This window comes from Panthera uncia, chromosome C2, assembly GCF_023721935.1.
Source record: "Panthera uncia isolate 11264 chromosome C2, Puncia_PCG_1.0, whole genome shotgun sequence".
Lineage (NCBI taxonomy): Eukaryota > Metazoa > Chordata > Mammalia > Carnivora > Felidae > Panthera > Panthera uncia.
In genome coordinates this window covers 145,744,920-145,766,715 of record NC_064810.1, presented here as the reverse complement: position 1 = coordinate 145,766,715, position 21,796 = coordinate 145,744,920, and the positions used below count along the sequence as shown (strand labels likewise).

At 55.6% G+C, this 21,796-nt stretch overlaps 1 protein-coding gene across 1 annotated transcript in view; it reads left to right on the top strand.

Moving 5' to 3' along the window:
* Positions 1 to 18,975, top strand: part of VIPR1 (vasoactive intestinal peptide receptor 1) — a 33,441-nt gene extending 14,466 nt beyond the window's left edge. The window contains exons 3-13 of the mRNA XM_049628942.1: positions 1,324 to 1,431; positions 8,091 to 8,197; positions 9,625 to 9,731; positions 10,148 to 10,280; positions 12,381 to 12,534; positions 13,047 to 13,107; positions 13,309 to 13,375; positions 13,749 to 13,840; positions 16,287 to 16,416; positions 16,662 to 16,703; positions 17,419 to 18,975. Of these exons, the coding sequence (XP_049484899.1) occupies positions 1,324 to 1,431; positions 8,091 to 8,197; positions 9,625 to 9,731; positions 10,148 to 10,280; positions 12,381 to 12,534; positions 13,047 to 13,107; positions 13,309 to 13,375; positions 13,749 to 13,840; positions 16,287 to 16,416; positions 16,662 to 16,703; positions 17,419 to 17,610 (1,193 nt within the window). The 3' untranslated portion in view covers positions 17,611 to 18,975. The remainder of the gene's footprint in view (positions 1 to 1,323; positions 1,432 to 8,090; positions 8,198 to 9,624; positions 9,732 to 10,147; positions 10,281 to 12,380; positions 12,535 to 13,046; positions 13,108 to 13,308; positions 13,376 to 13,748; positions 13,841 to 16,286; positions 16,417 to 16,661; positions 16,704 to 17,418) is intronic.
* The last annotated feature ends 2,821 nt before the right edge of the window (positions 18,976 to 21,796 follow it).

Here is a 21,796-nt window from a genome sequence, read left to right as displayed (position 1 = left end):
GGAACCTTCGGACCTGGGCAGGGCTGGGCTTGGCTGAGCTGGCATTGACTTTGGCTCAGGGGTTGGGTTTTCCAAGGAAATCTATGGGACCGGCAGGGTTGCAAAGAAACAATTAAACCTCCCTCAGGGAAGGGGTTCCAGGGGAGTTCCAGTCCCTCAGGGGCACCCAGACCCTGAACAGGCAAAACCATGCATCTGCCGATTCAAGCAGCCCCCTAGGGACTCCACTGTGCACCTTCGCTAGCCAGCCCTCGAGGCTAATACGTACGTGGTGGAAAACACGGCCTGCAGTGCAGGGATTTCTTTGAACTCCCGTCCTGGACACCACCACCCCACAGCACAAGTCACAATTTGACGGAGTTAGGGGCATCTATGTTGCTTTTGAGTTCTATGAAGACTCCTCAAGAACTAGCCAACCCCCAATATACCCATCGTCCCATCACACCCAACACCTCCTTTTATAACAAATATTTTCTAATGTCTCCTTTCCTATACAATGAAATTCAGGACATGTGCCTTCATTTTTTTTTTTTTTAAATGAAGTTCTGGTTGTAAAAGGAACATAAAAAGGAAAGTGATTTATAATAAAATACTATGTACATATTCAGGCACAATCACACTAAAAGATAAGAAGACACAGTTTGAAGGTTGTCCCTATAAACTCTGGGAATGCAGTAGCTATAGATGTAGATACATACAGCGGTTGCTTCACTGACTCAGGTTCACGGGCAACATTGCTGTCGGTAATGTGATTTTCCAAAACCTTGAACAACTCTTAATAATGTTCAGCATTTGAGAAAGCACAGTCTTCTCTCCCTTTACTCAGTTGCATTTCGGGAAAACCCCATGTATGTTAAGCCTCTGCGGTAAGTGCCTTGTGTTTAGATGTGAGGTGGAGGAAGAGTCTAGACTCCGGCCATTACAAAAGAGTTTCACCTGCACAAAGGCCCAGTGGCTCGTCTGAAAGTCTTGCAGAATACTCCGCTTACAGAATATCTCCCTGGCACGACCCATCAAATGCCAGGTGAGGCCTCCAATCTCTGCAACAAACAAAACCCCACCACTGTTCAAAACACCCCCAGGGGGCACTCCAGCCCTCACTGAGGACTGTGGAGCTGTAGTGATGCCTCCTCCCCACTCCCTGTCAGGACAGGCCCTTTACAGCCTGGGCAGGGTGATGCCACCCACCCCTCCCAGACTGAAGGCTCCTCTAGGTGGGAGCCTGGAGGGAGAAGAAGAGTGGGTGCCTGTGGACTCAGGCCCCAAGCCTGGAGGCACTTGGTGGCCATGCTGACCTCTGCGTCCTCTGCCTTCACCCCTCAGGCTGCAGCAAGATGTGGGACAACCTCACCTGCTGGCCAGCCACCCCTCCGGGCCAGGTGGTCGTCTTGGACTGCCCCCTCATTTATAAGTTCTTCTCTCCAGTTCAAGGTAAGAGCCTTGGGTGGAAGCAAGGGAGCCAGGGCAGCACAAGTGGTGCCAGCTGGAGTGGGTACTCACCTGTCAAGGAAATGAGAAGGCAAACGGGAAGGGGTCAAGGGGGTGAGCAATTGGGGGTGCGGGAGGAGATTTGTGGAGGAGGATGTGCCAGAACTAGGTCTTTGAAGGATTCGTGGGATTTGATTAGCTCTTCACGTAAAAGATAAACACGTGGGAAGGGCTCGCTAAATATTTGCTCAGCAGTTGATAACCAATTGACTGACAGATACAGGACTAATTATGGCTCCCATGTTCCCCATTGTCTTGGGCTGGTCATGATTCAGTCTTTCACTGCCTGGAGCCGATGACCTTTTGGGCTTTGCTTACACACCTTGTCATGTTTGTTTGTTTGTTTGTTTGTTTGTTTGTTTTTATTTTGAGAGACAGCGAACGTGAGCAGGGGAGGAGCAGAGAAAGGAAGAGAGAATCCCAAGCGGGCTCTGTGCTGTCAGCACAGGGCCTGACACAGAGCTCGATCCCATAACTGTGAGACCATGACCTGAGCTGAAATCAAGAGTCTGACACTTAACCGAATGAGCCACCCAGGTGCCCCACAACTTATCATATTTTTAAATGAATGTTCCCATAGAAGGCAGAAAAGAAGAGGGGCCTCTTTAGGAACTGGGCTTTCTTGTTACTGATTAACCAAAGAACCTTCCCTGCATATATTCAGCCATTCTTTCATTCAGTGAATATTTATTAAACATCTACTAGCATGACAAGCATGGGCTAGACAAACACAGCATGAAAACAGCCATGCTATCTGCCCACAGGGACCTAACGTTCTGGTTGAAGAGACATTTAGCAAGAGAACAAACACGTGTCATAAATGGTAAGAAGTGCCAGGAGGGAGAAGGGGGTAAGGCACAACATTAAGGCAGGTGTTCACGGATGGACGGGCTCGCCGAGGGGGTGCTACTGCAGCTTCTGTCTGAGGACCCGGAGGCCGGAAAGATCCTGGGCTGGGGGATCATTGAGAGGGAGAATCAGCAGCCTGTGGGATGGGCACTAAGGCAATGCAGTGGAGGCCAGGGCGGCTGGAGCAGAGAGAGCTCAGGGGAGGGAGGAGAGGAAAGAGACAGGTGGCAGAGGCCAGACCGTGCTGGCCCTGAGCACTGACTGAGGACTTGGGATTTTTTCCTAAGTTCACTGAGAAGCCACTGGAAGCCTGAAGCCAGTAACTGACATAGTCCAATTTAGGTTGAGGTTTTTAACCAGTAATTCAGATTTTTCATGAGGAGGGATTCTGGTAGTGCAAAGGGAAGACCCATTCACAGGGCAGCTGAAAAGTGGTAATCGTTTGGACTTAGAGTGTGGGTGGCAGAGGAGAGAAGTGGGAAACTTGCCTATGAAGGGTGTGCCAGGCTCATGGCGGGGAGGGAGAGATCCAGCATGCCCCTCTGGGGTTTAAGTTTGATGAGCTGAGACACTCACCAAGGACTAAGGGAGAAAAAAAAAGAAGACTAAGGGAGGAGCAGGTCTGGAGTGGAGAGGATCCCAGGGAGGAGCCAGTCCGGAATGGGGAGGATCCCAGGGAGGAGCAGGTCTGGAGTGGGGAGGATCCTCCTTTGGAGGAGCAAGTCCAGAGGGGGAGGACCCGAGGGAGGAGCAGGTCTGGAGGGAGAAGCATTAATGAAGAGCAGGACCCAGAGTAGAATTCAGAGGGGGCACCTGGGCGGCTCAGTTGGTTAAGCCTCCAGCTCTTGATTTCAGCTCAGGTCATGATCTCACAGTTTGTGAGATCGAGCCCTACGTTAGACTCTGTGCTGACAGCTGGAGCCTGCTTGGGATTCTCTCTCCCCCTCTCTCTCTGCCCCTCCCCTGCTCATGCTCTGTCTCCTCTCTCTCTCTCTCCTAAATAAGCATTAAAAAAAATCTTTTAAAGAATTCAGAGACTGAACAGAAAGACTCTTGGGCATCTCTTACATCAGGTGGCCTTTCCCTCTCTGGACCTGTTTTCCTGTTTGTAAAATGGGGACAGGAGGTGGGCCAAAGGGACTCTTTGGGGCAGGCTGGTTTTTCCCCCCAGGGCTCCGTGTTGTGACCTCGGCAGTCAGTGAACGAGAGATGTCAGTGCCCTCCCTGGGGAGTCTGGGAGCAGTCACAGATGTGCCGTACTCCAGGCCAGCCCCCACCTAGCCCAGCTCTCCAGCGGAACCCGGCACCTGGGTAGGTAGGCGAGGAGCTCCTCTGGCAGCTCTCAGGTGTCCAATCGGCAGAGGCTGCAACCAGCCTTCTCTCAGATTCCCTGGAAGTGCCTGCTACTTGTGTTCCTCCCTGACACTCTGCTAATTGCATTCCTCCTGACGGCATTTCCTTCTGTCCCTGCTGGAATTATCAAGGCAGCAACTTCACGTAAGAATCTGGACTGCAGCCCACCATCTGGCTAACCCTGAGGCTGCCAGCCTCCATGGGGCCCACATGGTGCCTTTGTGCAGATGAGAAAAAGGTAGCCCTTCCTCAGGCAGAGTCAGCCTGTCACCAGAACCCACCTAATGACAAGTTGAATATGAAACAGATTGCAGCCCCCACCATTTATCAGCCAGATGCCCCTGTGCAGTGAACAACCTGCACAGCTGTACTTGGTGCCTTAGCCTCCGAAAATGATGGAGAGAAACAGGAGACTAAGTTAGAGGCTGAAAATGTAAGGGAAAGAGGTGTGTTTTCCTGGGAAGAAGGTGTAAGCCAGTGACCTTAAACTCCAAAGAGGGAAGTTTGAGAGAAAGGCAAATCCGAAGCAGGAATAATACCACCCCTAACTCTAGTCCCTTTGGGTGACAGGACTGAGGAAGGAGTGTCCTCCCTGGAAGGGTTGGAAGGGACCTAGTTCTACAGGGAAAGCTGAAGACACCTGAAGAGGATAAAGACTGTAGAGTTAGAAAGAAGTCATCTCCTGGGCTGGGTAAACATCCCAGGGGAGGAGTGCCGGCCAGGCAAGGGATTGTTCATCCAGGGACCAAAATGTTTGTGGGGACCCGATCCTTTAATTCGTGGTCTGTATGTCTTTCGTCTGTGGTGTTTTTACCTTTAAATATTTGAAAAGACATTTTTTAAGAGTGAAAACTAGGATCGCTAATTTGGTGGAGAAAATTCAACACAGGCTGCTAACTGTGTCTCTGGGGTCTACGGGACACCTCCTCTCCCCGCCTCACCACCTGCACTGTGAAGCCATAGATAAGAGAGTTGTGATGCCAACCTAAGACGTTTGCCCCGGTTGACTGGGACAGGATACCACTGACAGGATTTTAGCAGGAGAGCACCACGGTCACATAGAGGATTTAGAACAATCTCTCCAACTCTCTCGGGTTGGGAGTGGGTTAGCGGGGACAGGAAAGCAGGGAGAGCCATCAGGAGGCTCCTACCTAATTCCGGGGAGATAAGGTGCTGGTGGTGGTGAGGAAGGGAGGCTGGGGCAGGACTCGTGGCTGAGGTGAGGGGGGGGGGGGGGGGCGCAGAAAGAGGGCAGTGGGAAGGAAACGAGTGCCCGATTTCTACCTCTAGACATTGAGCCGTGCTTTTCACATGGAGGGCCCAGGGAAGAGTGGAGGGGTGGCTGTGACTTCTTTTCATGACATGGTGAGCAGGAAGAGACTCCTTCCTGCATATCACCCTCTACACACACAAGTTCTGCTGGTTCCCAGGGCCGGACTGGGCTGCGTCTTGGGGTCCCATGGTGGCCACCTTTGAGATCTCCTCAGGAAGAGTTCCCTTTGAGACCTGGGCCCCAGTCCCAGGGCTCTTCAAAGAGGCCACCCAACCTTGAAGATGTCCCCCTATCCCCTGCCTTCCCCCCAATACCCAGGGCGGCCAGGGTTCCAGGGGACAGGGTGGCCCTTCAGCCACTCTGGAAGTTCAGAAAGGTGCAGTCAGGCTAACCCAAGTCTGTATCCCAAGCCTGCTGCTTCCTTGCTGTGTGACCATGGGCAGGTCACCTCTCTCAGCCTTGGCATCCCCCTCTTTGAGTGGAACTAATAATAGCTCCTAATCACTAGCTTTAACACAGTACCGTTTGTTGCCCCCCCCCCCCCCCCCCCCGCCTTACAGAAGGCATGAGAAGCTGCTGTGTAGACACAGAATTAGGTGTGGGTCACCTAATTCATGGTCCCAGGTGCCTGCTATGTCATGGGCCTGGTCCATGGGGCCCTGGTCCTTCTGGTGAGAGTGGAGCTCAAAACTTGAGGCATTAGTGTCCCAACCTCAAGGCTGGCTGATCTGACCTTGTCCCTTTTCTCTACTTGCCCCAGGCTGGTGGGGGAAGTCCACACAAGATTCGGATCCTGGGAGGGGCCCACGGTGAGCTCCCTAGATCTGGGGCTGAAGCAGGCCGGCAGTTTACTGACCGTCTGGTCGAAGCCTGCCTGGGCCACAAGGGGGAAAGCTAAGGAGCTGAGCAGGGCCAGCAGGAGGACCTCTCTCTCGTGCTGGGAGCCCCCTGCAGCAGTGTGCTCGGGAGGCCTGCGGGGGGAAAGGGCTGCCGAATCAGGAACCGGCCCAGCCCAGTGCCTCTTCCTCAGCAAAGTCCCTCCTGCTTCCTCTAGGACCTCGCAGTGGCAGGAGACCCAGGCCCGGCTAGTCCTCCCTGACTGTCCCCAGCCCCCCAGCTGTCCCTCAATTCCTCAGCCATATAAAGTAGGGTGCTAAGAACCTCTTTCAAATGGCAGCCAGGAGGATTAACAGAAATAGCGGACAGGGAATCACCTGGTATATTCCAAGCACACAGCCAAGTTTAGAAATAGTAGATGTACATGCGCGGTGGACCACTCCCCCCCCCCCCCCGCCCCCAGCTCTCAGGACAGCTCGACGTCTCCAATAGCTGTGCACCTGGACACCTGACACAAGTCCCCAGGTCCCTTCAGTGCAGACGGGGGCAAGGGGGCAGCTGAGAAGACTCTGGGGGTCACACCTGCTCTACCCTCTTCTCTCCGTGTGGCCTTGGGCAAGTGACCAACCACTTGGAGCCTCACTTCTCAAGTGTGAACTTGGGCTGGGCTTCCCTTCCTCACTGGAGGGTGGAGGGGACTGAGACACTGAGCCTACACTGCTCTGTACAGTACTGATGAATGAAGGGTTCTCGAACTTGTCTTTGTGATGGAGCTGTTGCTGCTGCTGCTGCTGCCGCCGATGCTGCTGGTGGTGGTGATGGGGACCATGGTGGTGACCGTGATGGTGACGATCGTGGTAGTGCTGGTGGCGGTACTAATGATGGTGACAGTGACGATACCAGTGATGATGGGGACAGTGGCTGTGGTGCTGGTGAGGAAGGAGCTATAGGGCAAGGACGTCAGGACCCATCTTCTTTCTCAGCTTCACCTCACCTCCTTCCCTACTGTGCTCTCCCTCCTCCTCCCTCTTCCTCCATCCCTTTACCTCCTGCCCCTGCCTCTTCTCTCCTCCTGCCACCCCCACCCTCCTCTCTCCCTCTTTCCTCCTCCTCCTTCTCCTCCGCTTTCCCCCTTCCCCTCCCCAATAAGCCAGCTTTCACCCCGGACTCCAGTGCCCCTTTAATGAGTCCTGGGATAGAGGGGGGGGGGGGGGTCTTCTCTGGCTCACCCATTTTCCTTCTTTTTTCTTTTTTCTTTTTTCAGTTTATTTATTTATTTTGAGAGAGAGCTAGAGAGCAAGCAGGACAGGGAGAGAAACCCAAACAGACTCCACACTGTCAGCGCAGAGCCGGATGTGGGGCTCAAACTCACAACCCTGGAATCATGACCTGAGCCAAAATCAACAGTTGGAGGCTTAACCCACTGAGACATTCCGGCGCCCCTGGCTCACCCATTTTCTATTCAACTCCTCTCCAGGGCTAGAGCGTGGGCAGCCTCAAGGTAGCCCTCAGGTCACAGGCACTCTCATCAGCCCTGTCCCTTCGCTACAGCTTTGGGCCTCCAAGGACAATGGAGAACTTGGTGAAGTTCAGCCGTAAGCTCCTGCAGCGCTGTGCTGCTCGATTCCCTGCACACACATGCCTTTGCCCGGGCAGGTTCCCTGCCAGGACTCCCTGCTTCTCCATTCATGAGCATTTCAGACCTGCACCCTTAACCAGGTGCCCTCCACCCCCACTTCCTGCCTCACCTTTGGTCCCTCTCCAGCAGCACACCTGAGCCACACCAGGTGTGGGAGGAAATCAGGCCCATCGGCCCAGGCGAGCTGACCCAGGAGGAGTCCCGCGGCCCAGCCACAGGGCCGCCATCTGCACCCACAGGACAAAGAAACCATCTGCCACACCGGCTCCTGTGGCCCTGTGACAAGAGTGAACATTTAGCTCATGACAAGGGTCATGGGTCATTCTATACCAAGAATTCAGGCCGTGACAAAAATCGCTTTATTTATCTTGCACCCGGGGTCAGTTTCAGACACGACAAGGGGCAAAGCTGAGCCCAGGAATGTCTGCTCTGACTGTTACTCGTGTTGCCAAGCCCTGGAAGAGCTTTTCCCTGCCCCAAGTGCCCCGGCAGCTCCCTGGGAGTCTGGGTCAGGGCCGCTGGAGCCTGATACAACTGGGGGTGCCGGGGAAAGGCTGAGCTCAGAAACAGCCCAGCCCCATACCTACTCCACGGACTCACGCTGCTCCCAGCCTCAACCTCTCTCCTCTCCCCCCTCTCCCCTCCACCCAGGCCGCAACGTGAGCCGCAGCTGCACCAACGAGGGCTGGACGCACCTGGAACCTGGCCCCTACCCCATTGCCTGTGGCTTGAATGACAAGGCATCAGATTTGGAAGAGGTGGGCCTCAGTCCACCCCTGCCCTCCCACAGTGCCTTGGCCTGCAAGGCTCCTTCCACCCTCTCCCAGCAAGGAGTGAGCTTGCTGTCTATGCCGAAGCCAGGACTCTTGGGGTCTGCCTTCCCCAGCCTCCTCCCTTGCCAGGCCTGCATTTCCAGGGGCTCATCCCCCTCTCTGTCCCTGACAGGGAACAGGAAGGGGACTTTCATGAGGATGACACACAGCGGCAAAAGCTGAAACAGCACTCGGCCCTCCGGCCGGGCCACCCCGCCGACTCATGGAAGCCTTGCTCCAGCCCTAGAGGGGCAGGGAGGGCAGATTATCATCTTCCTATCTCATGCAGAGGGGAAACTGAGGGGCAGATCCTCAGCAGCCAGTCAGGGACAGGGACAGGGACAGGGACAAGACCATGGTCCTCAGTCCCAGGGCAGGCATATGCCCTGGAGCAGGTGAAGCATGAATGGTTGCTGTGCAGATGTGGGCCCCAGAGCCACGTGGGGATACTGATGGGAAGCGAGAGTATGACTGGAGTCCTCAGCTAGGAGCCCCCTCACTGCTTGGGTGTGGGGTCGTGGGTATGTGTGTGTGTCCGTCTGCTGTGACGTTTGTCCCACCCCCAGACACCCTTCTCAGAGCTTTTGCTCCTCCCACAAGGGCAACGTCTTCAGAGGCCTTCAAAGCCCACCAGGTCCCCAGGCAGGATCTAAATCCCCTAAATCCCACCTAACCACTTGCCTGTTCTCCAGCAGGGTGTGGGACGTGGAGAGAAACAAGGGACTCACCCAGTGGCCAAGGATCTGCATACGTATCCCTAGGGAGGGTTCCTGGAGGGGCCAGCCAGAAGCCTTTGGATTCCAGATTAGTCCTGTCCCCCTGCAGAAAGGCTAGATTGCCCTCCTCCTGCTGACCCCTGCCTCTGAGAGCCCCGGAAGGGAAATTGTCCCAGTGTCGTCTTTAGTATTCTAATTCCCCGTGTGGCTCTCTCGCTGCATGGCGGGAGGTCCTCATGTGGAGTCTGAAGGGCACAGTGTTGGGCCGCCGGGGGGCCGTGCCCGAAGCTGGCACGGAAGGGGTGCTGAACACATGACTGCAGAATGAACAAACGGGCACAGGGAACGCGTGAGGTCTTTGCTCTTTCCGTCACTGACATTTCCCTCATGAAAGAGCAGAGAGAGGAGGTTCAAGTCAACCCCCGCCCCGCCCCGGGAAGCAGTCCTGTCCCGTCTGTGGAAACCCAGGGGAGGGGTGTCAGGGGTCCGGGGACTGGAGGGGGTGGCTCAGCTGCTCTCGGGACCCTGGAGTCTCTTCATCTGCCAAGGCAGGGATGGGAGGCAGGGTGCGTAAGGCACGCACCCCTGCCAATACCCCCTAGGTGAGCCCACCCCACCCCCCCAAGACCCCCAACCCCGCCACCCTCTTCCCTCTAGCAGCAGCAGTCAATGTTCTACAGTTCCGTGAAGACCATCTACACCATCGGCCACAGCCTGTCCCTCGCTGCCCTTCTGGTCGCTACAGCCATCTTGAGCCTGTTCAGGTGAGGTCCAGCCGCAGCAACAAGCCTCAGAGCAGACCTGGGCTAGAGCCCAGCCTGGCCCAGTCATGCTCTGGCCCCTTCCCTGTCACCCCCATGCAGCATAGAGCCCCTGCCCTGTCCCCCTACCAGGCCAGCCTCCCCTGGAGAGAGCAGGCTGCTCAAAGTGCTCCACCTGTCTCGGCCTAGTCCCCATGGGATGGCCCTGCACCTGGAGATCGGGCGCCAGAGGGTGGGGCAGGCTCTGGAGGCTGAGGCACTCGGAGGCCAGGCTGCACCAGGGTTGTGCCCGGGGGCGGGGCCTGCCCTTGGAAGCCCTATGCTCCCCCGCCCTGCCCTTGCTCCGAGCGCTGGACAGTGTGGTTGCAGTGGGGGGTCCGAGGCCCCCTCAGCCTCCCAGCTCTGCCCGCCTTGCACAGGAAGCTCCACTGCACGCGGAACTACATCCACATGCACCTCTTCATATCGTTCATCCTGAGGGCCACCGCTGTCTTCATCAAAGACTTGATCCTGTTCAACAGCGAGGACGTGGACTATTGCACCAAGGGCTCGGTGAGGACCCCACCCACGCCCACCTCCCTCTCCCTCTTCACCTTTACCTTCTCCAATCTCAGTCCCTCTCCGCCTGCTGTTTCTCCCCTCTTCCTCTCTTCTCCTTCCTCCTCTCCCTCCCCAAGAATGGCCAAACCCCTACCCAACCCCGTCTGCAGCTCCTTGAATCCCACCCCCCTCCCAGCCACAGGAAGTGGTGCTCAGCCACCTGGGAGTTCACAGACCTGCCCCTGCCCGTGACAGATGCCTCTCCTTGGTGGGAAATGTGACACTTCATAGCCAGAGTCCACAGTCCCCCGTCCCTCTTCTGTTGGTAACTTCCAGAGTGATCTTTGGGAACTCCCTGCCTCAGTTTCCCCATCTTGCAAGGACTTCCAAGCTTCCATCCTACTCCCCCACCCCTACCACCACCTGGATTCGGTCCAGATACACACACAGCCCTTCTCTTCCCTTCTTCCCCTGCCATCAGTCCGTTCTGGACCTTCCTCAGGAAGGGAAGTTAAGACAGTGTCTAAGGAATTAATTGTCCATCACTAAGGGGTCCATCTCCAAATGACTGTGAGCTCAGGACCCCCTCCCTGAGTGCCCCGGAGCTAAGACAGAGAGCCCAAGACCAGCCCTGGCTCCTACCCATTCCTGTGGCCAGTGACTCTGCTTCATGAGGACCTACCTCAGGGGCAGTGCATTATTTTGGGCGTCAGCAATACCTTCTCCTCAGAGAATGGACCTATGATGGTGGAGTCTTAGGCATGTAGACAAGAAGGAAGGGAAACACAGGGTGGCCACCCTGGACAATCCCAGAGCTCCTCAGAGGATCCCACCCAGGAGCTGGGGCCCATGAGCCACGGACCCGGAGAAGCCAGGAAGCCTCCAGCACACTTGTTAAGGATAATTGTGGAGACTGGCTTTCTGATTCATTAGCAGCTCTCTGAAGCTTTTCTAAGGCAAGAAGCACAGATAACTGTCCTATTAAAGAGATGAGCTATTCTAGTTGCAAGGCAAGTGGGGGAGGATGGGGGACACAGGCCCGCCTGTAGCCGGAAGGACAGAAGTGGGACCTGAAGGAGCTTGCAGCCACAGGAAGAGGAGAGCAGACTACTGAGGATGTCTGAAAGCCAAGGGCACAGAAAGGAAGGAGTGGAATCTAGAGAGCTTCCCGGAGGGGGAGGGCTTTAAGTTCTGGCTCACAGGTATTGGGACTCGATCTGAAATGGAAAACTTTCTAGGAGAGAACAGAGGACAGAGAAGGTCCTCCAGTTGTGCCAGGTGGGCCACCCAGAGCCCCAAGTTGCCCTACTTCTGCCTCCTCTTGCCTCTTCTCCTCAACACTTCCATCAGGGCCCCACTCCACAGCCCATAGCCTACAGCCCCACATATTCAGGGAACCCTTGCAAACCCAAGCAAGAATCCTCCTCATACCTCTTCTAGCTACCTCCTATCCTAATTGAAATAAGGTGAATGAGTAGGTGGGGGCGGGGTTAAGTGAATGGGCAGGTAGACGGATGCTGAGTAAACAGATGCGTGGATGGCTGTACAGGTGGAAGGATAGATGGGTAAAGTAGGAAAAACTGGGTAGATGACAGGTAGAGGGGTGGATGAGTAGATAGGAGGTTGGATGAATGGATGGATAGCTGGTTAGGTGTGTGGGTTGGTAGAGGATGGCTAGTAGGTGGATAGGCAGAAGAATGGAGAGATAGGTAGGTGAGTGGGCTGATAGACGGAAGATGAATAAATGATCAGTGGATGCATGGGCGTTAGACAGACAGATGGGTGAGCTGGTAGGACAACTAGTGGGTAAATAAACGGACAGGTGGGCAGATGGATGGTTGGATGGGTAGGTGGGTAGATAGACATATAGAAGGAAAATGAATAGATGATAAGTTGATGGATGGATCATTAAATCTGCAAACTTATCCCCAAATCTCAGATGAACTAAAATCAGGGATAATGGGAAAACCACCGGGTACATTTCGAAAGGGACAATGCAAGAACAACAAAGAGATTAAGCTGGCCGTGCTGCACCTATGTTTGTTGCCCCAAACGGAGATGTGGGCAGGCAGGGGACCCCAGTGAGCCCCTTCTCTGTTCCTCCCCCTGCAGGTGAGCTGTAAGGCAGCCATGGTCTTATTCCAGTACTGTATCATGGCCAACTTCTTCTGGCTGCTGGTGGAGGGCCTCTACCTGCACACCCTGCTGGCTGTCTCCTTCTTCTCTGAGCGGAAGTACTTCTGGGGGTACATACTCATCGGCTGGGGTATGGTACCAGGGAGGGCTGCCAGGCTGGGGACGGAAGGGGCAAGGCCTGGGGAGCTCACTAGGGGGTGGGTGCCAACCCTGCCTGCACTCGTAGGTCTCCCTGGGCCGCCGGTCCTGCCTACCAGGCTCTAGGCCAAGAGTTGACAAAAGTCCCCCCCAATGTCTCACCCCGGGGTAGGTGCCCTCAGGCTGCAGCTGAAACTAGAGCTGATCTGTGGGACAGACAGTTTCCGTGAGCATCCATTTCCCCTTCAGCCCTTGAAACGCAGGGCCACTGCTAGTCTGTAAAGTGCCCCTGTCAAATTGAGAAAAAGACCCTCCCTTTAGGGGGACACAGCCCCTCGGGCATAGCGCTCCACCCCCTCAGTAGAGCAAGCATGTTTGCACAGTGAGCGGCCTGTGCAACCGCAGGTGGCAGCCCCGGAAACCCACTCTTCTCTCCCTCCCTTTCTCTCTCCTAAATCTCTCTCTTGTGCCCTTTTCTCTTTTTCTTTTCTTTGGCCCTGACAGGGGTGCCCAGCATATTCACCATTGTGTGGACAATCATCAGGCTCTATTTTGAGGACACTGGGTGAGCTGCCACCCCGCCCCCTCCCCCAGGCTGCCATCATCTGGGGCAGATCCCCTAGGTGGGATGAAGGGAAGCTGGGAGGCACAGACTCTGGGCCTATGGTCTCTAAAGGGCTCGGGGGCAGAGCCGGAGCACCTGGGAGGGCCTCTGACCCTGGCTGAGGACAAACGTTCTCATTCTCCCCCACCATGCCCTATCCAGATGCTGGAACACCATCAACTCCTCATTTTGGTGGATCATAAAGGCCCCCATCCTCACCTCCATCTTGGTAAGGCCTCCTCCCACCACGTAGAGATGGGGAAACTGAGGCCTAGATTGGGTAGTCCACTGACTTCAGGTCACACAGGAAATTCGTGTCAGGATCAGAACGGAAACACAGGCTTCCCAGTGACTCTAGGCAGGGTCGTCCCCATCCTTTTCCCCATCAGTTTCTCCTCTAGGGTAAAGAACACAGATGGGGAGGGCCAGTCCTTCAAGACGTGAAGTAGAATTCCCAGATGACCCCCCAAAGTGGGGAAAGCTAGGGAAGAGAGAAGACGGATAGACAGCAGGGTCCTGGGGAAGAAACCAGGACATCAGTCCGGGGAGCTGGACCCCTCAGCCTCCCCTCTCTGACCACTAACCTTGGCCGCATCCACCAGGTGAACTTTATCCTGTTTATTTGCATTATCCGGATCCTGGTTCAGAAACTTCAGTCCCCAGATGTTGGAAAGAGTCACAGCAGCCCATACTCGTGAGTATGCTCTGGCTTCCCTGGTGTCCCCATCCCCCGTCCCCAAATCTGCCCACGTGTCTTTGAAGTTTTCCAGGAAGTCAGGTGACTCCAGAGTCACCAAAAAGCCACCTTGCTCTCGCCCACCTCCACCCCCCATGACCTGGCTCAGCCCACAAGTGTCCCCTGCTCCATCCCTAGCCTTGCCAGGCCCATAAACCCCGTGCCCGCTTCCCCCGCAGTCACTTACCTAGCAAGCGATCTGCCCCAGGTATGTATCCACTGCCAAGCCAGGGAGCTTGAGAACACAACAGATCACTTGTGCCCTATTCACACCAGGTGCCCAGTCCCTGGCAAGGGCCTGGCACGGAAAAGGGACACAGTAAGTACACAGTAGATGGATGCCCTGGGGGAGCCCCCAGCTGGACAACGAGATAGCCACATAGGATTAAGTAGTCCCCAGGAAGAGTTAACAGCAGTTTCCATGCCAGGTGTGCTAAGGGGTTTCCACATATCATCTCATGTCATCCACACTGTCCCCTATAAACTGTCCACATTTTACAGGTAAGGAAACTGACACTCACTCCCTCCTCTTCAAGGATTTGGGAGCACATGGCCCTGGCAGGGGGGAGGGTACAGTGTCCCTGGGACAGTGGTCATGCTCCTTGCTTGGAAAGAAAGGTGTGAGGGCTGTCTTCTGCTCTTGGCAAGACTGGAGAAACAGGAAGGTTTTCATGAGAACAGGGCTTGAAGCCAGAACTAAAGAAACAAGGACAGGGTGGCTGTGAGGAGGTGAGTAGGGGTCTGCATGCCTACCGATGGGAACAAGAGACTGATTATCAGTGCTGCAGAGACAGGACAACCCTGGAGCATCCCATAAGGGCCGCCCAGTCCTGGGATTCTGGACGGTTCTTGGCCTGGCTTCTCTTTGGAGAGTCTTGTGCTGTGGTTCTAAGATTCTTAGCTAGAATGTCACGAGCTGCTGGATTTAGGATTCTATTCTGGAATCCTGTGATTCTCTCTGATGAGACTAAGACTCACGTTCCTGGTGTGACGGCATTCTCCCCCGCTGGGTGCGTAGGAGGAACTTCCCCTCCAGTCTGAGAACAGGGTCTGTAGCCTGCCAAGGGGCAGTACATCAGGCCCGGGCATCCTTATCCTCTGCTTTGCCTGTGGGGCCCGGTTTGCCCCAATGCACAACTGCTCCAAAGGGCTTGAATCTGAGGCAAAGGAAGCCGGTCATCACCAGGTCCACGTGGGTGAGATAGAAACTGAGCAGCTGTCGGCAGGCAGAGGGGTGGGGGGAATAGGAGATGGGGCTCCCCGCTGAGGGGCTGTCGGCTCCCACTCTCCACCTCCCCATAAGCCTTCAATTTAAAGAAAGCCTCCATCTGTCAGCCTTGGGCATGCGGGAGAGATTTGTGGCCAAAAAGGGGTGGGCAGTGCTCAGGATCTTGGCGTGGCTGGGACCCGGGTCTAGGAAGGAGCAGGAGGGGCAAGGCTGGGGGACCTCAGGCCCAGGACTAGGTTTCCCTGGACTGACTTCCGAGGCAGAAGGGATCACGGCGGACACCCCCAGCCGCTCAGACCTCTCCCAGCCAGGGAACCGCGAGTTCACTCTGTCTGGACCGGCTGAGGTCAGGTGGTTGGGAGGCCTGAACCAAGATGAGCCCTGCTGCACAGGAGAGGGATGAGTCATTTAGAATGAATATCGACCCTGTCAAGCACACAAGGCTGGAGAAGGAGGAGCTGGTCCTTCAGACCCTGCTGAGAGTGTGTGTATGGGTGTGGGGAGCCAGGGAGGGAGGGATGCAATCTCAGAAAAGGTGGCAACTTCTAGAGAAGTGGACAGGCAGAGAAGCCAAAGATGGACTAAACCAGGCATAAACTGGAGTGCCCAGCATCCTCCCAAGTGGCCTTGGGCATATGTGGTCAGCACCCCAATTACAAAATCTTCCTTCCCAAATGTCCTCATCCCTAGTAGAGAATTAGTCTCTTGTGGATTTTATAACTTTATAACTTTATAACACCCAAAGTAGTTCTGAGTTTCCAGTGAGGCCCATTTCTGTAATTTGATCATATTGAGCATACATTTACCCCCACCGTAAAGATTAGGGAAACTGACACCAGGAGAGGGGGAACCAGGATCTCCTGTTAGCTGAGAACATCTCTCCCTTGGCTGCCACAGACCCTGAAATACTATGTCTCATCCTCAGGGTTCAGCACTGACCTCCCCTATGGTCTCTCCTCCAGAAGGGTGAGAAAAGAGAGCTTCCTTCTCCTTCATGCTTCCTTTTAGGCTAGGAGACCTGGAGAGGGGGTGGAGGTGGAGGGTAGAGGCACTGCAGATATGGAACAGGAACACATGTGCACATAATACTTCCAGGAGCCAGCGGCCCGTCCTCACACATCCTGGTCATCATCCCTACCTCCTATACCCACTGTCTGCCCTCCCCCTTGTCCCCAGGAGGCTGGCCAAGTCCACTCTTCTGCTGATCCCCCTGTTTGGAGTGCACTACATTATGTTCGCCTTCTTTCCCAGCAACTTTACAGCTGAGGTGAAAATGGTCTTTGAGCTCGTCATGGGGTCTTTCCAGGTATGAACCATCCACCAGTCTGGATTCTTCTCTGGGCTTTAAGGGAATTCAGCCTGGGGCCTTGGCCCCTTGCCACTGGATTCCATTTTTCCCCCACTGTAATAAGTCCTGATTAAGCACCTACTGTATATGCTTTGCCCTTTGGTTAATCAGGGGAACGTAAGGACCAGGGCCAGGGGTGGTACAGGGGCTGGGGGGCTCCTGGGGCCTGTCCACCTCACCTCTCCTACTCCCTTCCTCCCCAGGGGTTTGTGGTGGCCATCCTGTACTGCTTCCTCAATGGCGAGGTAAGCCCCTCCCAGACCTTGGGGGCCAGGCAATAGCACTCAGGTTGAAACTCAGGTTTCAAGGTGCGGAAACACTAATGGGATAAGTGCAGAGCAAGGATGGGTTAAATCTTGCTACTCCAAGTGTGGTTCTCAGACTAGAAAACAGGTGATGGCACATACCCAGGACCTGGTTAAAAAGGCTGATTTCTGCCCTCTGCCCCCCAGACCTGCTGACTTAGAATCTGCATTTTAACACACACACACACACACACACACACACACCCCTGGGATTTGTGTGCACATCAGTTTGGTTAAGTGGCTGTGTCCAGCAAGTGGGGATTAGGGGCGAGGGGGTGGACTGCCAGTGGAGGCTGAGTTACCGTGGAGCCTGGTCACAAAGCACAGAAATCCATCCACTCAGATGAGCGCGAGTGAGCTGGGGGGCAGCGATCAGGGGAATGGGGATTCAGCCACCCCCAGGCAGTACCCCTCCCCCTCCCCGACTGCGTTCTCTGATCCTCTCTGCCTCCTACCGCCTCTGGCTCCAAGGCCTTGATTTGACCCGGGTCCCCAGTGGTCCCACTGTGCACCAGCCTAAGTAGCATCCGGGTCTCTCAACTTAGACTCCCCAGGAGGATTTGACTGGCTGGCTCGGCACCCTAAATCCAGAGCAGCCCGATCAGCAGTGGAGGAGGCTTACTGGGGGCGGGCTTGAATACCTCCCTTTCCCCAGGTGCAGGCGGAGTTGCGGCGGAAGTGGCGGCGCTGGCACCTGCAGGGCTTCTTGGGCTCGGACGCTAAATACCAGCACCCGTCAGGAGGCAGCAACGGGGCCACATGCAGCACGCAGGTCTCCATTCTGACCCGCGTCAGCCCGGGCGCGCGCCGTTCCTCCAGCTTCCAGGCCGAAGTCTCCCTGGTCTGACCGCCAGGCGCCCAGGGGCCCCCAGCGGCTCCTCCCGTCCGCACCACCCACCCCGGGAGGCACCGGGGACCGAGGCCTGCCCGGGCGAGGCCAGCCCCGGCCCTGGGCTCGGAGGCTGCCCCGGTCCCCAGGCCACTGTCCGGACGCCCCTCAAGAACTCTGCCCTTGCGCTTGTCTGAGAGTAGGGTGCACAGATGCGGGAGCCGCTTCTCTGCAAGCAGGTGCGCCGGGGGGGGGGCTCCCACCTGAGAAGACGTGGGGTGGAGCTCGGCCATCAGACTCCTCCCCGAAAAGTCCTCGTCCGCCAAGCAGGGGCAAGAAGTCCACATGCTCTCTCCCCTGACTCGGCGCTGGTGGCTCTCGGGCGCCGTCCAAGGTAGGCAACTGCCCGTCCTCGGACAATGAATGCGGGATCGTGGTGTGCGCCGAGGACACAAAGATCTTGGCCCTGAAGGTCACCGGCCACCACCACCTCGACGGAGCCTGAAGTTCCACCATTGCGTCAAGTTCCTTTGGGTTAAGCATTACCATTAAGGCATCTCTTCCCAGAGGCGGTCGCCTCCCCCAGCGTCGTCCTCTGAGCTGCCAGCCCTTCCAAGTGGAGGAGTTTGCCTCAGACGGGTGTGGTTTTGATAGGGAGTTTAGTTTGGGGCGCACAGGTATCTCCATAGTCCCTGCTGAAGCGCAGTGGTCCCAGGATGGCTGGAACGATCGAGACTGCCGCCAGCCCTACAATCCCTACAGGCAGTGGGAGCTTCCCTTGGCCGCCCACCTATGTGCCAACTATCAGAACCAGGCTGAGAGATGTGCGTTCGTGCGCCCCTTAATCCTCCCATCAACCCAGCAAGGTGGGAACTACTGTCCCTATGTCACAGGTCAGGAAACCGAGTCTCACAGAGAGGTGCCTCGCCTTGTCACACAGGTAGGGTTCGGTCTCAGATCCGTCAGATGAGAAAATGAAAGCACAAATTCTTTACTGCTGCTTTTTATATATTGTAACCAGCTTCATCCTCTTAGTTATTTGTATCACCACTGATATTATTGCTACCATCCCTGCAATCCCATTCCCACCCGAGCCACACTGGAGTGTGGCTGAGAAGTCCTCTAGCCCACATATTGTCTGGACAGGAGCCTGGTGGTCAATAACATCCTGTGCCTACCCTGCACCCTGTGGCCACATGGCTTCCTGCCCACACTCCAGCCAGAAGACATCCTCAGGACTGCAAACAGGCTGTGCGACAATAAACGTTGGGTTGAATCGGCTTGGCTTCCCTGGTGGTTGATGTTCCCACGTGACCTAAAATGGGGACCAGCTTTCAACTTACGGCCATTTTCCCCCTTTCAGAGGAGGGGAGGTCGAAAGCATCACTGAAGCCAGCTGTCACCACCCTTCTGGCTTTGGATGGGAATCCTACACTTCGAGGAGAAGCACGGAGTTCTAAAGGCCTTCACCCCATGTCTCATTGAATGGTATCCCATGTCTTCTGAGCGTGGGGAAGTTATACTAGGTTCTCGTTGTGTCCCCTGACCTTCTAAATCCAACCAAGAGAAGGAAATTCTATTCTTGGATTAGTACAGAACAGCTGACCGAGCTGCCGCAGTCCCAGAAATGGTTAAGTGGGAGCATGTTGCAGGCCACAGTGATTCCTGCAGACAGGGGTGCATGGGGTATAAGCTGACCATGTTTACACTGCCCAGGGTTCAGGTAAAAAGAGATAGAGGACAGAAATGTCACCAAAATGAGTGACAGAGCCAATACGACTGGTGGAATGGTTTAGACACAGGCAATAGGGCAAAGTAGATGATTTCAGTTAGCAAGAGAGGTCTCCCTCCAAAGCCATTGCCTGACCCCTTGGCTTCCACTTCCTGCAAACCTGCAGAGGGGTTGTCTTGTTTGGGAGCAGGAGAGGGATGTCAAGCTGGTAAAAAGAAGCTAGAATAGGCTACTAAAGCCTCAGATCTGCTTACAAGGCTCCTTCAAAGCCTTGTCCTACTCAGTACCATCCCAGAACCCATCACCCAATGACAGCCCCAACCAAACCAGCATGCTGAGGAGGCCTGAGTCAGGGGTGGTCAGGCCAGGATCAGAGTCACCGTGAACCCAGGGCAGGGGCAGCCCCAGGCACATACCCTTGGACCAGTGGCCCAGCAGGTCTGACAGTGACAAACTCCGTCTAGAGTCACATGTCACGCCTGCCCTGTGCATGGTCAGCTGTAGGACAGAGAAGGAAATATCCCTACCTTTGGTTTCAGGTGCCCTCTGGCCTGCTAGAGAGCACATTCTCAACACTCACGGTCCCTTCCTCTGCCCGGGCCAATGGTGGTGACCACCAACGGGGTGTGGAGAGCTGGGCATGGGCATTTGGGTCACCCGGAACTTGTTCTATTCTTCCCCAAGAGTCTCCCATCCCTACTACTCCAAGGCATGGGGATAAGAGATAGGGAACAGGTGGGAGGGCCATGCTCCTCTCTCCCAGCTGGGTCATGTTACTGTCTGATTTCCCTCCCTGCCTCCCCAGCTCAGTGCTTCTCTAAACTGGTTCCAAACAGAAATGGGAGGAGTCAACAGATCCAAGAAGTGGGGCATTTGCAGAGGAATGGGCAGGACCTTGCCTCCCAAATCAGTGACCCCACAGGCTGCCTGAGCTATGGGAAGGCCAGGAGGGACCACCCTCCAAGCTAGACCCAGCCCATCCACCACAGTGCCTGAAATCTCACCATTAGTGAGTCATAGCTTCACAGTAAAGGAGAGAGCCCAGGGGAGACCGGATCTATCAGCCAGGAGGGTGGCATATGAAGCAAATGTGGGGAGACCCAAGACACAGGCAGCAAAAAGGAGAACACTGGTGAGGTCCTGCCCTGAGAGTAGGTGAAAAGTCCAGTGTTGGGCATTCAGGAACAGAGAGAAGCTGAAATACTGTCTCGGGTGGACAGAAGGAGTATCCTATGGAATGGGAATACTCTCAGAAGGAGTATCCTATGGAATGGGAATAACCACGAGCAGAATTTCTCCTGCATACCTTCTTCCCCCCAACCTCCCCAGTCCCTCTCCTGCCTTGCAAGGCACTTGTCAGGCCAGGCCAGCTCATCTCTAGCGCCACCTGGTGGGTACCTCAAGGACTTCACCAAGGTTGGCCTTTGGGACCCAAACATCACAGGGTTCAGGCCCCTCCGCAGCAGGCCGGGTGACACAGAGGGCAGGCCTCTCTCCTCAGCAACATTTCAGAGTGAAATACAAGAGGGAAAATGTAGTGAGGCCACAGGACTGGTGACCCCAGGGACAGCCTAGGAGATTAGGGAGACCCAGAGCCCAGTCCCTAGACCCAGTCCCCTGACTTCTGTGGCACACAGTGATTCCTGTCCCAGTCCCGACTGTAGAGTTGGGCCTCTAGGGCACAGATTAGGCCCTGGCCCTTGACTGAGCCCTGACCCCAGGTCCTGAGGACAAAGTCCAGTTAACTCCGGTGGGCACCTCCTGGAAAGAGGAGCAAGGAGCCCCGTCCAACCCGGTGCAGAGGGCCACCATCACTTTGGTGGCAGAGGCCACCATGTGGACAGTACCTGTCACTCTGGGGCACAGGCTGAACAAGGAGGGTGGCCGGTGTGCCAGCTGAATGGATAGGGAGCAGCCTCCCAGGTGAAGAGACCTCAAGTTTTCTCCAAAGACTAAGCAGGGGTCTCTAGGTCCCAAGAGAGCATGATGGGTGCCAGGGACACCCAAATCCAAGTAAGCAGGTGCCTGGGGTGGGCCCTTAGCCGCAGGAATCCAGTGGAGGTTTCTTAAATGAGGCCAAGGGGATGAGGGTGGTCTTGGGTCCTGAGAAGGGCCCCAGGGGCAAACTGAAGAAAAGCTGCCAGTCCATCATCCAGGTGAGGGAGGAAGAAGAGAAGGGGGTTTGGGGAGATGACCTGGTTGGGGACATGCTGAATGTGATGTCTGTGGGATGTCTGGGGAGAGCCCCCAGGCTACTAAAATCAGGATGGAAAGCGACAAGGCCCAGGCAGGAGTGGGGAGGCCTGGGCAGCCCCCATGGGGCAGGGGGCACAGGGAGTCCGTATCTGCAGGCACCTCCATCTGGCAGTGCTGGGCCAGGCAGGAGAAGGAGTCAGAGTCAGCCCGTCTGTTCCCACCACTTGCCCAGGGCCTGTTTTCCTGAGAAATGACCCTGCCTCCTCCCAACTCTCC